The sequence below is a fragment of the Peromyscus californicus genome, unplaced genomic scaffold (assembly GCF_007827085.1).
Source record: "Peromyscus californicus insignis strain IS unplaced genomic scaffold, ASM782708v3 Scaffold_11__1_contigs__length_118956290, whole genome shotgun sequence".
NCBI classification, from domain to species: domain Eukaryota; kingdom Metazoa; phylum Chordata; class Mammalia; order Rodentia; family Cricetidae; genus Peromyscus; species Peromyscus californicus.
The window spans coordinates 104262886-104275167 of record NW_026294402.1 but is presented as its reverse complement, the minus strand read 5'-3'; the positions used below and the strand labels follow the sequence as shown (position 1 = coordinate 104275167).

General features: G+C 46.1%; 1 protein-coding gene across 8 annotated transcripts in view; it reads left to right on the top strand.

The window, feature by feature from the left end:
* Dhx30 (DExH-box helicase 30) overlaps positions 1-12282 on the top strand; it is a 28255-nt gene that overhangs the window by 6972 nt on the left and 9001 nt on the right. For 5 of the 8 annotated variants that reach the window (XM_052721626.1, XM_052721615.1, XM_052721632.1 and 2 more), the window contains 2 exons: positions 8670-8800; positions 9864-9974. In XM_052721626.1, the coding sequence (XP_052577586.1) occupies positions 8670-8800; positions 9864-9974 (242 nt within the window). Of the gene's footprint in view, positions 1-196; positions 226-6324; positions 6548-8669; positions 8801-9863; positions 9975-12282 lie in introns of those variants that run through there. The other 3 variants (XM_052721657.1, XM_052721648.1, XM_052721608.1) reach the window with 2 other exon arrangements.

The window sequence follows — 12282 nt, the reverse complement described above, 5'->3', positions numbered from 1 at the left end:
CAGGCAGTTTCCAGTGCACTGCCCTCCACTCTGCCATGGCCCTGAGTTTTGATCGCAGTGTAGTAGAAGTACACACTTCCAGCCCTGTGACTACCTGACTTAGGCTTTAAAGAAATGCCACCCCTACTATTGCTAAAACGAGAGTTGATTGCCCTTTTTTTTTTTCTTTTCTTAAAATGCCCTGTAACTCGAAAAGGCTGAACGTTAACATTTCCACCATGGCAGGTGAGTGGCTCTGAGAGATGTGCTGGGCTAAGCTCCAAGATTGTTAGTTTGGGTTAACTAGGGGTCAGATAGGCAGTGCTTCCTTGAGTGCCAAAGAGTATACTGTGCTCTTGGGATGGATAACTGCCCTGTGGGGTGACCCATAGGTGCTGCACACTCCTTCTCTAGCTGTGCCTCCGGAAGGCATCCATGGTGTGTCCAGAAGACATCCTGATGTGCACATAAATATTAGGCCTTCTTTCTCCCATACAGCTTTCTGTTTCCTTTTTTTTTTCTTTTTCTTCTTGTGGTGGTGGGCATTGAACATTGGCCTCACAAATGTAATGCCAGGACTACCATTGAGTTACATTCCCTGCTCCATCTCCTCCTCTTCCTCCTTCTTTATGTATTTTTTTTTCCAAGACAGGGCTTCTCTGTGCAGTTTTGGTGCCTGTCCTGGAACTCGCTCTGTAGACCTGGGTGGCTTCTAACTCACAGAGATCCACCTGCCTCAGTCTCCCAAGTGCTGGGATTAAAGGCGTGCGCCACCACTGCCTGGCTCTCTTCCTGCTTTTTGTATTTTTGAGACAGAATCTTACTGTATTGTGCAGGCTGACTTGGACTTCTAGGCTCAGTCAGGCCTCTTGCTTTGGCCTCCCAGGCTGGACTTACAGTACTGCACCTGGCAGGGCATGCTAGAGGCTCCACCGCTGTCTCTGTCCTTAAGAAGGAGCTGTGGAAGCTGGTGGTGGTGCACGCCTTTAATCCCAGTACTCAGGAGGATAGAGGCAGCCAGAACTCTGTGAGTTTGAGGCCAGCCTGATCTACAGAGTGAGTTCCACAACAGCCAGAGCTACAGAGAAACCCTGTCTCAAACAAACAAACAAACAAACAAAGGAGCTGTGAAAGCCAGATGTGGACATGAACATCAGTAATTCCAACAATATGAAAACAGGAGGGTCGGGGTTGGGGATTTAGCTCAGTGGTAGAGTGCTTGCCTAGCAAGCACAAGGCCCTGGGTTTGGTCCTCAGCTCCAAGTGGTTGGGGGGGACGGGGGACGGACACGGACGGACACAAGAGGGTCAAGAGTTCAAGAGTTCAAGGCCAGGCTTGGCCCCAATAGTGCATGAGACTTTGTTTCCCTACACCCCTGGAAAAAGAAGGTATGTAGTAAAAAATAGTATCTCTAGTGTTCAAATAAATAGCACCCAGACTGGGCAGTGGTGGTACACAGCTTTAGTCCCAGCACTCGGGAGGCAGAGGCAGGCAGACCTCTGAGTTCAAGGCCAGCCTGGTCTACAGAGTAAATTCCAGGGTGGCCAGGGCTACATAGAGAAACCCTGTCTTGAAAAACCAAAAAATAAAATATAAATAAAAATAAATAACTAGCACTCAGAAGACAATGGCCATTTGTATTGAGCAGAGCCCATCAGAGTCAGATTTAGAATTGAAAGGGAAAAAGACGATCATCTCTTTTTCAAACCTTCCCTTTCCCACTGCCAGTCTCTTACCAAAGCATCCTTCCAAGGGAAGGGTGGATAAACTGAGAAGTTTCCCTCTAAGGGTCCTCTGTGTGTCTGTTCCTTCCTGCCCAGAATTGAGGCATGGGGCACTAGAAATCCTACAGGATCCTCTGCCCGGACCCAAGGCCACAGTTTGCTCTTTTCTGGGTAGTCCTTAAGCAGCTATGTTTTTCCCGAGACAGCAGCTTACATTGAGGGGTATGTAGCATTCGCATGTGTAAGGGTGCTTGCCTGGCTCCTCTAGCTCTCTTATCTTCTTATCGCCAGTCATGTCTTCTTGCTGGCTGAGAGCCTCGGTTGTTTTAGGTGTTGATAGCCCCTCCCCTATTTCCATCTAAGGTGCTGTGGTGTGCACCAGAGCTTGGGTTGTTATAGGTTTCCTCCTAGCACCTTCTGGTTCCTATGCCAGGCATTTGGATGATACCAGAAGTACTCCTAGCACATGGGAGGCTGAGTCAAAAAAGGATGGTTACAAGTTTGAGGTAGCCTGGGCTACATAATTAGTTCCAATTCAGTCTGGGCTGTAGAGTAAGACCCTGTATCAAAACGTAAGTAAAAGTTAAACTCCTAAACATTCACCTTCGGACTCAGATCCTCTGCACCTTGATTCCATTTAGTGGAGATGTCCTGCCTGATCCAGAAGTGGACAGAAATATCTCTGAGAGCTGGCGAGATGGCTCAGCAGCTAACAGTTATTGCCCTGCTATCCCGATGACCTGAGTTCAATCCCTGGAGCCCACGGTGGAAGGAGAGAACCACGAACATGCATACACACTAAAAATTAATAAAATAAAAATGAATTAAAAAGAAACATCTCTGAGTTAGTAAACCTTTTTATATCTTTTTTTTTTTTTCTTTTGAGGCAGGGTCTTAATTTGTAGCTTTGCTTGGCCTGAACTCTGTTTGTAGACCAGAATGTTCTGGAACTCACAGAGATTTGCCTGCTTCTGCCCCTGAGTGCTGGGATTAAATTCATGAGCCGCCATACCCAGCTGTATTCAGGTTTTGCTGTCATGTTTTTCTGTTGCAGTTAACTCTGTCATGATAGTAGGAAAGCAGTTAGTGATATTCCATAAGCAAATGAGCAGAGCTCTGTTCACGAACTTCCTTACAGGCTGGAACTGCTCCTGTGTTGGCAGGAGTATTTGCCTAGCTTGAGATCAACCTCCAGCACTGAATAAATCAGGTGTGATGACACATGCCTGTACTCCCTGTGCCCAATAGGATCAGTAGTTCAAGGTCATCTTTGGCTAATAGCAAGTTCAAGGCAAGGCTGGAGTAAAAGAGAGCATGTTTCAAACACCAACAACTAAGAACTTAGATTAACAGCAGTGGGCTGGGTTTGTTCTGCAGCTGATGGTTTGCCAATCCCTGCTCTGAACCCTTGGGAGAAGATCATAGAAATAGAAGGCTTCTAAAAGCTGGTCTACAGAGCTCCCTAGTTTTACAGGAGTCCCTGTGATTATGGAGTGAAATATGCTCTAAGCATATGACTCCAGCTCTTAGAGCACGATGTAATTTATTTTTATTATTTGTCTACATTCTTGTTATGTGGAAAAAACAAACCTAGTTTTGTTTTTTAGTCTAGTGAGCTTTTCTGTTTTGGTGGGGTGTTTGTTTGTTCATTTGTTTTGGTTTTTCTCTGTGTAGTTTTGGTGCCTGTCTTGGATCTCACTCTGTAGACCAGGTTGGTCTTGAACTCACAGAGATCCACATGCCTCTGCCTCCCAAGTGCTGGGACTAAAGTCATGTCCCCACCCACCCCCATCGTGAGCTTTTGTTTTTAGATTTTATTTATTGTCTTTGTGTATAGTGGGTATATATAATGTGTCTGGGTAGATACATGCCATAGTGTGTGTGGAGGTCGGAGGACAACTTGGTTGAGTCAGTTCTCTCCTTCCACTTTTCTGTGGGTTGTGGGGAATTAAACCTATGGCCTCATGCGAGCTTGTCAGTCACTATACCACTTAGTTATATCCCTAGCTCTTTTTAGTTTTAGAAACAGGGTCTTATTCTGTATCTTTAAGGGCTGGCCTTGAACTCTCAATAATCATCTTGCTTCAGCCTAAGTGCTGGGATTATAGGCATTAGCCACAATGCTTACTTTGATTTTTTTTCTTAATGACTTATTTTTATTTTGTGTGTATTGGTGTTTTGCTTGCATGTATGTCTGTGTGAGGGTGTTGGATCCCTTAGGGCTGGAGTTACAGACAGTTGTGAGCAGCCATGTGGGTGCTGGGAATTGAACCCAGGGCTTCTGAAAGAACAGCCAGTGCTCTTAACTGCTGAGCCATCTCTCCAGGTCCTTTGATTTTTTTTTTTAAACATAAAATTTCAAATACCAACTCAAAATATGTTTTCTAAAATTGGAGAAAATGAGCAAGGTGTGGTGGTACATGCCTTTGGAAGGCAGAGGCATATCTCTGTGAGTTTGAGGCCAGACTGATCTACAAAGTGAGTTCCAGGACAGCTAGGGCTGTATATCGAAACTCTGTCTCAAGGGAAAAAAGAGAGAGAGAGAAAATGGCATAGCAGATGCCTATGTTCTCTTGTCCTTCAGCTTGGACTCGTGACTAATTTTGGCAAGTTTTGCTTTGTGTATATTCTCTCAGTTTGCCTCTTTGGAAGGAAAGCCAAGAAATCATGCGTTTCTACTGTGTGTTAGTGGCTGTAGGAGCAGAGTGCAGTAGTGAGCGGGTCATGTTGGGTACAGGTCAATTTTCTAGGTGGGGGTCTTTTCTCCAGACTGGTTTCCTTCAACTGTGAGACCCATTGTGCTCACCCTGGCTTGGTAAACTTCTCTATTCTTTTGAAGAAATTTGGGCTGTTCACAGTCTGTGAGGACCATTTTTGAAGCTGGTTAGACTTCTAGCAAAGTAATCAGCCACACCGCCAAATGCAAAGCTCTTGAGGAATCATGTTTTGCCCTATATATGGATCTGGGTAGGGCTGTTTAATACAGGTGGTGTCTCCTCTGACAATTGCATCAGATTTTTATTTATCCTTAAATGTATTTTATTTTGTGTGTATGGGTGTTTGGCCTGCATGTGTCTCTATATACTATGTGCATTCCTGGTACCAGCAAAAGCCAGCAGAAGGTGTCAGATCCCCTGGAACAGGAGTTACACAGTTGTGAATCAAACTCTGGTCCTCTGGAAGAACGTCCAGGGCTCTTAACTGATGAGCCATTTCTATAGCCCTTAAGTCAGATTTAATTTTTTGTTTTGTTTTTTGTTTTTTTTGTTAAGACTGTGGCTCATGTATCCAATTCTGGCTTCAAACTTTCTGTTTTCCCATTGCCAGGGATGACCTTGAACTTCCAATCCTCCTGACTCCACTTCCCAGCGCTGAGATTTACAGACATGCTCCTATACTCTATACTATACTGTGCTGATGGTCAAACATAGTGGCCATAATTATGGAGGCTGGGCAAACACTACCAAACGACAAACTCCATCCCCAGATCTGTTTTTTGCTTGTTTTAATTTTCGAGTTCCATTGTATAACCTAGGTTAGCCTGGAACTTCCTGTGGAGACCAGGCTATCCTCAAACATGGCAGCAATCCTGCTTCTGCCTCCTGAGTGCTGGGATTATAGGCGTGGACCACCACTCTTGACTATTAATATTTTTTTAGTTCTTTTTTCTTTTGTCAAGACAGGGTTTCTCTGTAGCCCTGAAAGTCCTATAACTTAATCTGTAGCCCAGGCTGGCCTTGAACTCAGAGATCCAACTGCCTCTGCCTCCCGAGTGCTGGAATTAAAGTATGGGCCACCACACCCAGCACTAATGTTTTAATAAGCTCTCCAGGGGATTATTCAAGTCGGGGCTAGAATTGAAAAACAAATTTCTTCTTTGAAGCCTACCCAACCTAAACTGCCAACCCCTGACCAAAGCTCTCTTTCACAGTGCTGAGACTGAGGCCCTTGCTCATGAGGCCCTTGCTCATAGCCGCTTCCTTCAGATTTAGTTTCATTCCTAGCCCACCCAAGTCCTGCTCCTCAAAGCTTTAAGAGACAGAAGAGGAGTAAAATCCAGGCACAGTAGTTTGGAGGTGGAATTCCACTGTCTTCACACAAGCGAGGAAGCCTAACTGGACTCTTAACTGTGGAGCTAGCTCAGTTCTTGGCACTGTGTCCCAAAGTAGGTGCTGTCTCCTTGGACTCCAGTCCAGGGCATTAAGTCAGTTTGTGATCAAGAGGTCTTTCCTACTGGAGAGACTTCATCAGATTTACCCACAGGAGATGGGTGTCTGCTTAGCACTCACCTGCGTGCAAGAAGTTGTTGGAAAGCAGCCTGTAAGGGATTTACCATGTGTAGGACCTGGAGGGAACTTGGCTTATTTCCTTGAATGAACGCTGAGAAAACACAAAGTACTGTTTTCTAAAATCATCCCATCCCCTCTCCGGCTTGAGATCCAGATGCCCAGTCTGGTTTGCATCTCCTGGTGGGGAGGCCTGGGCTGTGGTATGCAGACTGGCATTCTGGCATCTTTGCTCTCAGCTCAGCACCGAGTCCCCCTGGCCAGCAGAGGGCGCACGGTACTCCTGCCGGCCGCTGAGCCCTCGGAGGTACTGTCGCAGGCTGGGGCCGCGGGGATCGGCGGGATCGCGATGGCGTCTGCTAGGCGGCTCGTGGCGCTGGCTGCCAGCGTCTCTCCGCGCCTGCGGCCGCCGGATCCCCTCGCTGCCGGGCGACAAGGACCCTCGCGTGGCTTCTCATCAAGTTTTGTCCGCCCAGATGGCACTCAGGAGGCTTCTGAGGTCGAATCAGAGGTGGCCCCTAGCGAGCTTGGGGAGGGCGACGGAAGCATGGTGAACGGTGAGGGCTGGTAGCTGCGACGTCCTTGACTAGAGAAGGCAAGCGAGGGGCGTGGGATAGAGACCGGCCCGGCAGGCCAGAACTCTAGTCTTGAAAATGATTTAAACCTCTTACATCTGTGAGCCCCTGCCCTGCTGTTAGAAAGTCTTGTGTGGCTTAGGTTCACCTAGAATCCAGCATGCCTGCACGTGGATAGATGTGGGGAAATAACATGAATAGCCTACTTCCGTCAGGTTGGGTGGCATTGAGGGTTAGCTCCGTCATCACAGTGGGACCTAGCCCCAAATACACCTGGAATTTCAGAATCTTAAATAGAGATGGAGTGTCTTCTTTCTTAGATTGTTGTGGCTATATGGCTCCTGACGAGGGCAGAGAATGGAGCTGGTGAGAACATCCATGGCCATTAGGACAGGTGGAGTGAGCTAGCCAGCCTTTACCCATCTGGAAGAGCTGGGGTGTGTGTGGCATTTGTGCACATCTGTGGGTTACTTAAATTAGGGATACAAGATGGGATCAACTCTTCTTGAGTCTACCTAGGTACTGTTTTCTAACTGCTTGATTCTTACATGATTTATAATATAGCATTTAGGAGAGTGCTCCAGGTAGAAAAACACTCCTATTGTGCTAGTTGACACAGGTATCTGCCCCAGGTAACTATTGCAAACTAGATAACAAGGTCACATCAGAAATTTTGGAGGACCGTCTTCACAACACGGCACTGGTGAGGTGACGCACTGGAAAAAGTGCTTGTTGTACAAGTCCTGTAGATAGACCCGAGTTCCAGCCCTGCTCACAGTGGAGGGAGAGAACAGGCTTGCAAGGGTTATTCTCTGACCTCCAGATGGTGGGGACACACACACACACACACACACACACACACACACACACACACACACAGAAACACATGGTAATATAATAATTTTTTTTGAGAAGGGTCTCACTATAAAGCCCTGACTGACTTGAAACTCATAGAGACCGCCTGCCGCTGCCTCCCAAGTGCTGGGGTTAAAGGTTTACAACGTCTGCCGGGTAATGAATGAAGTTTTGAAGAGACAAAAGAATTAAATACAGATACTACCAAATACTGCTGGCATTCTCAGGTGCCCACTGAGGAGTAACGGATCCGCTGCTATGCAAAACCCTCCCCAGTGAATACAGTGAGACAGGCACACAGTACTGCATGGAGCACCCACTCAGTTCTGCAGTAGAGGCTGAACGTAATGCCAGAGACTGAAGGAGGCCTTCCATCTCCTGAAGATTTCTGCTGCTGCGTGGGATGGGCCCTTCAGTTTGTTTTGAGCCCTTCTGAGTTGCCCCTTTGTGGTTGACTAAGCCCTGTGTCTGTCAGGAGCTGCTGCTAGATGGGACATCTAAGCCATTTGTATTATTTGTATTTTGAGGTTAGTACAGAGAATAAGTGAAGAGAAGGATATAGCCCTTCTGGTGTCTGATACATCCTTTTCCCCTTGATGCCAGCGGGGATAGGAAAGGATTGGCTCATGCCTGTGTCTTGGCAGTGAGACTCTGGGCTTTAGAGAGGACTTATGCAGAGTGCTAAGGAATAGTTGAGAGTGGAGGCATAATCTTTAAAATCTGGATCTCATCACTGACCTACATGGCTTGAAAGGATCAGTATCAGCTCAGGACCCCCAAGACCAAGATCAGTAACAATACTGGACCTTGGCAGTCAGCCTCAGGAGGAGAAAATGGCCAAATAAGGGAATAGACCTCAGTGGCTAGCTTTAGGAATGCAATCTAATGGTTTAGCAAGGAAGAGGGAATGGGAGAGAAGGGCAAGGCTTGCCAGGGCCATGTTTGCTATGCTGGAGCTGCCCAGAGTTCCTTCAGGGCCTGTGCTTCTAATTGTGTGAACCGCTTTAGGAAGTTGATCTCTCATGTGCATTTGTAGAAGATACGTGTTTTGTTTTGTTTTGCGTTTTTGAGTACCCTCATTCAGACCTCAGACTCATGGAGTTTATTGACCATCTTGCCCTTTCCAAGGACTCCTACATTGAATGCTTTGGGGTCCTGAGCCAACAACTTTAGCCCTGAGTGGCTTTGTTATACCTTATGGACTTTGAAAAGAAAAAGAATTGTAATTATTTTATTCTTATTTTCTTAGCTTCTAGGGACCTATTAAAAGAGTTTCCACAACCCAAAAACCTTCTCAACAGTGTGATTGGAAGAGCCCTTGGCATCTCACATGCAAAAGACAAGCTAGTCTATGTGCACACAAATGGACCGAAGAAAAAGGTAAGTCTGCTGATGGCTAAGTGAATCACTGGTTTGATTCAAAGGAGACCTGCTGCTCTTTTCTCTTTCTTGGGTTCTTTTGTCAAAGAGGCCAGAGTGGGTATTCTGTTTTGTTTGCCTTTTTGTTTATTTGTTTGTTTCGAGACAGGGTTTCTTTGTGTAGCCTTGGTTGTCCTGGAACTCGCTCTGTAGACCAGGCTGACCTTGAACTCACAGGGATCCACCTGCCTCTGCCTCCTGAATGCTGAGATTAAAGGTGTGTGCCACCACCACCCAGCCCTGTTGGTTGACTTTTCATTGTTTTGCTTTGAGATAGGGTCTTATGTGGCCTAGGCTGGCTTAGAACTTGATGTGTAACAGGAGCTGGCCTTGGATTGCTGGCCCTCCTGCTTTCAGGTCTCAAATACTGAAGGTATTCTACATACATGGAAAAAAAAAAGTCTTTTAGATGTGTGCCACTGTGCCCAGCCAGAATGTGTTTTCTAAATATGAACAGTCAATAGAGAACCTCATAATACAATTAGATACATTGTATTATAGTACATAATACAATTTGAAGAGCTACCAATAATCTACATGCTTCATTCAGGCAAAGCAAACACAGTGGGTGGGGTAAGGACCCTGGTTTTGGTCCCTTGTCTAGCAAGGAATGCAGGGTAGAGGTGATAGTGAGGACCCCTGCTCCAAGAGTGTCATAGAGCCTAGATTCCACAGAAGCATTCAGGTAAACCATTCTGAATGAAGGTTTTTTGTTTTGCTTTTTTTTTTTTTTGGTTGGTTGTTTGCTTTGAGACAGGGTTTCTCTGTGTAGGAACTGTCCAGGAACTCACTCTGTAGACAAGGCTGGCCTTGAACTCAAGAGAGGCACCAGGGTCTGCCTCCTGGGATTAGAGGACTGTGCCACCACACTGAGCTTTTTGCTTGTTTTTGCTACAGGGTCTTGTATATCCCAGCCGGTTCTGGAATTTACTTTGTAGCCTGGTCCTCTTGCCTCCACTGCTGCGGTGGTAAGCACCCGCACGGGCTGTCGTTCCCACTTCCTTATTCTCTTTTCACTTCCCAGAAAGTCACCCTGCACATCAAATGGCCCAAGAGCGTGGAGGTAGAAGGCTATGGCAGCAAGAAGATAGATGCTGAGCGGCAGGCTGCTGCCGCAGCCTGCCAGCTATTCAAGGTGAGTGCCTCTGCTGAAGGCTCATGCCTGGGAGATGGCTGTGCCTTGCTCTCTCTTGAGGTGGTTTTGGGTCCAGGGACATCTTGGTAGAGGGTGATGTGGTGTTCGGTCATTCAGCTTTCCTGAGCCCTTCCTTCTTCTCAGTGTTCTTCGTCATGTGTGTATGTGTGTGTTTGTGAGTACACGTGCCTGTGTGTAGACTGGAGGTCCATTACGAGTGTCGTTCCTCAGAAGCTGCCTACATTGTTTTTCTGTTTGGTCATTGACTTGTTTGAGACAAGGTCTTACTGTGTAGCTTTGCTGGCCTAGAACTACCTATGTATAGACCAGGCTAACCTTGAACACAGACATACACTTGCCTGTGTTTTGAGTTCTGAGACTGAAGGTGTGCCTTACCACAACTGGCTTGTCTACATTGTTTTTTGAGACAGGATCTCTCTCTGTGACCTAGGGCTCACTGATTAGGCTGGTTCGCTGGCTAGCATGTCCATGACCCAACTGTTTCTGCCTCCCCAGCTCTGGGAGTAAAAGTGCTCACCACTACCACCTGGTGTTTTACATGAGAGTTGGGGGTTGAATTCAAGTCTTCATGCTTGTGTGGCAAGCATTTTACTAAATGAGCTATCTAACTCCCCAGCCTTGTCTTATAAAATTAAAAAAAAAAATGATTTTTGAGATGTGGTCTCACTGTGTAGCTCTGGCTTGCCTGGGATTCACTGCTGTAGACTAGGCTGGCTGCCTGACTGCCTAAGTGTTAGGATTAAAGGTGTGCACCACCACCACTGAATTTTAAAACTTTTTAAAAGATACTTATTTTGTTTGTGTTGCTTGCCTGCATGTGTATTTGTAGGCAGAATTGTAGTCAGGACTGAGATATACTGTGCTCCACCAGCCACTTCCCAAATAACCACTCAGAGACTTAATATTAACTATAAATGCTCAGCCAATAGCTCAGGCTTCTTACTAACTAGCTCTTACAACTTAAATTAACCCACTTATGTTAATCTAAGTATTGCCACGTGGCATTTCCTCTCTTTCATCTTGCACCCCCTGTTTCCTGTCTGTGTCTGGCTGGTGACTCCTCTCTCTGCCCTCCTTCTTCCTGGTGTCCGTAGTCTGGTCCCCTGCCTAACCTTATCCTGTCCATCTATTGGCCAGTCATCTTCTTTATTAAACCAATCACAGTGACATACATTTGCGCAGTGTAAAGGAATATTTCACATGTATGCCTGGTGCCCTTGAAGGTCAGAAAAGGGTAAAGGTATAAAGATGTGTAACACCCTACCCATGGTATTCTTTTGAATTTTACAGCTTTGTAATTTGTGATTAGGCCGTGTGATTTCTCCAACTTCACATTTCTTAAGATTATTTTGGGCCAGGCGGCAGTATTGCACACCTTTAATCCCAGCACTCAGGAGGCAGAGCCAGGCAGATCTCTGTGAGTTCAAGGCCAGCCTGGTCTACAGAGTGAGTTCCAGGACAGCCAGGGCTGTTAAACAGTGAAACCCTGCCTTAAAAAACAAACAAACAAACAAACCCACAAAACCCAAAACAAAACTTTTTTTTCTTGATTGCTTTCTTTCTGTTTGTTTTGTGGTGCTGAGGACTGAACCCAGGGTACATGTTAAGTGAGGGACTCTACCAGTGAGCTACAGCTTGAGTGAGCTCTTTGAGTTCTTTTTTTTTCCCTGTGTGTGTGTGTGTGTGTGTGTGTGTGTGTGTGTGTGTATAGGTGTTTTACCTGTGTGTATGGCTGTGCACCATGTATGTGCAGTGCCTCTGGAGGCCAGAACAGGGTATCATATCCATTGAAACTGGAGTTATAGATGTTTGTGACACTCCATGTGGGTGCTAGGAATTGAACTCGAGTCCTCTAGAAGAGTAGTCAGTGCTTTTAACTGCTGATCCATCTCTCCCACACTTTATTTTTACATTTAAGTATATGTATGTGTGTGTGTGAATCAGTGTGTGCAGGTGAATACAGTACCTGAGAGGCCAGAAGAGAGCATCAGATCTTAAGCTGTTGTGAGGTGCCCAGCTGAATTAGAGTCCTCTGCAAGAACAGTCCATTCTCTTACGTGCTGAGCCATCTCCTCAGCCTGTTCTTTGATTATTTTCTTCGTATAGTTCTAACAGGATTCTTATGTTAGAAATGATGACTGTTTGATGTTGTAGACCACTCATTTTCTGATTGCCCTGATTACTGAAGCTTTGTCAATTACTGTGTGGCTGTATCTTCTGCTCCCCTGGTTCCGTTTGCTTGTTTGTTTGTTTTGTTGGTTTCAAGACAGGGTTTCGGCCGGGCGGT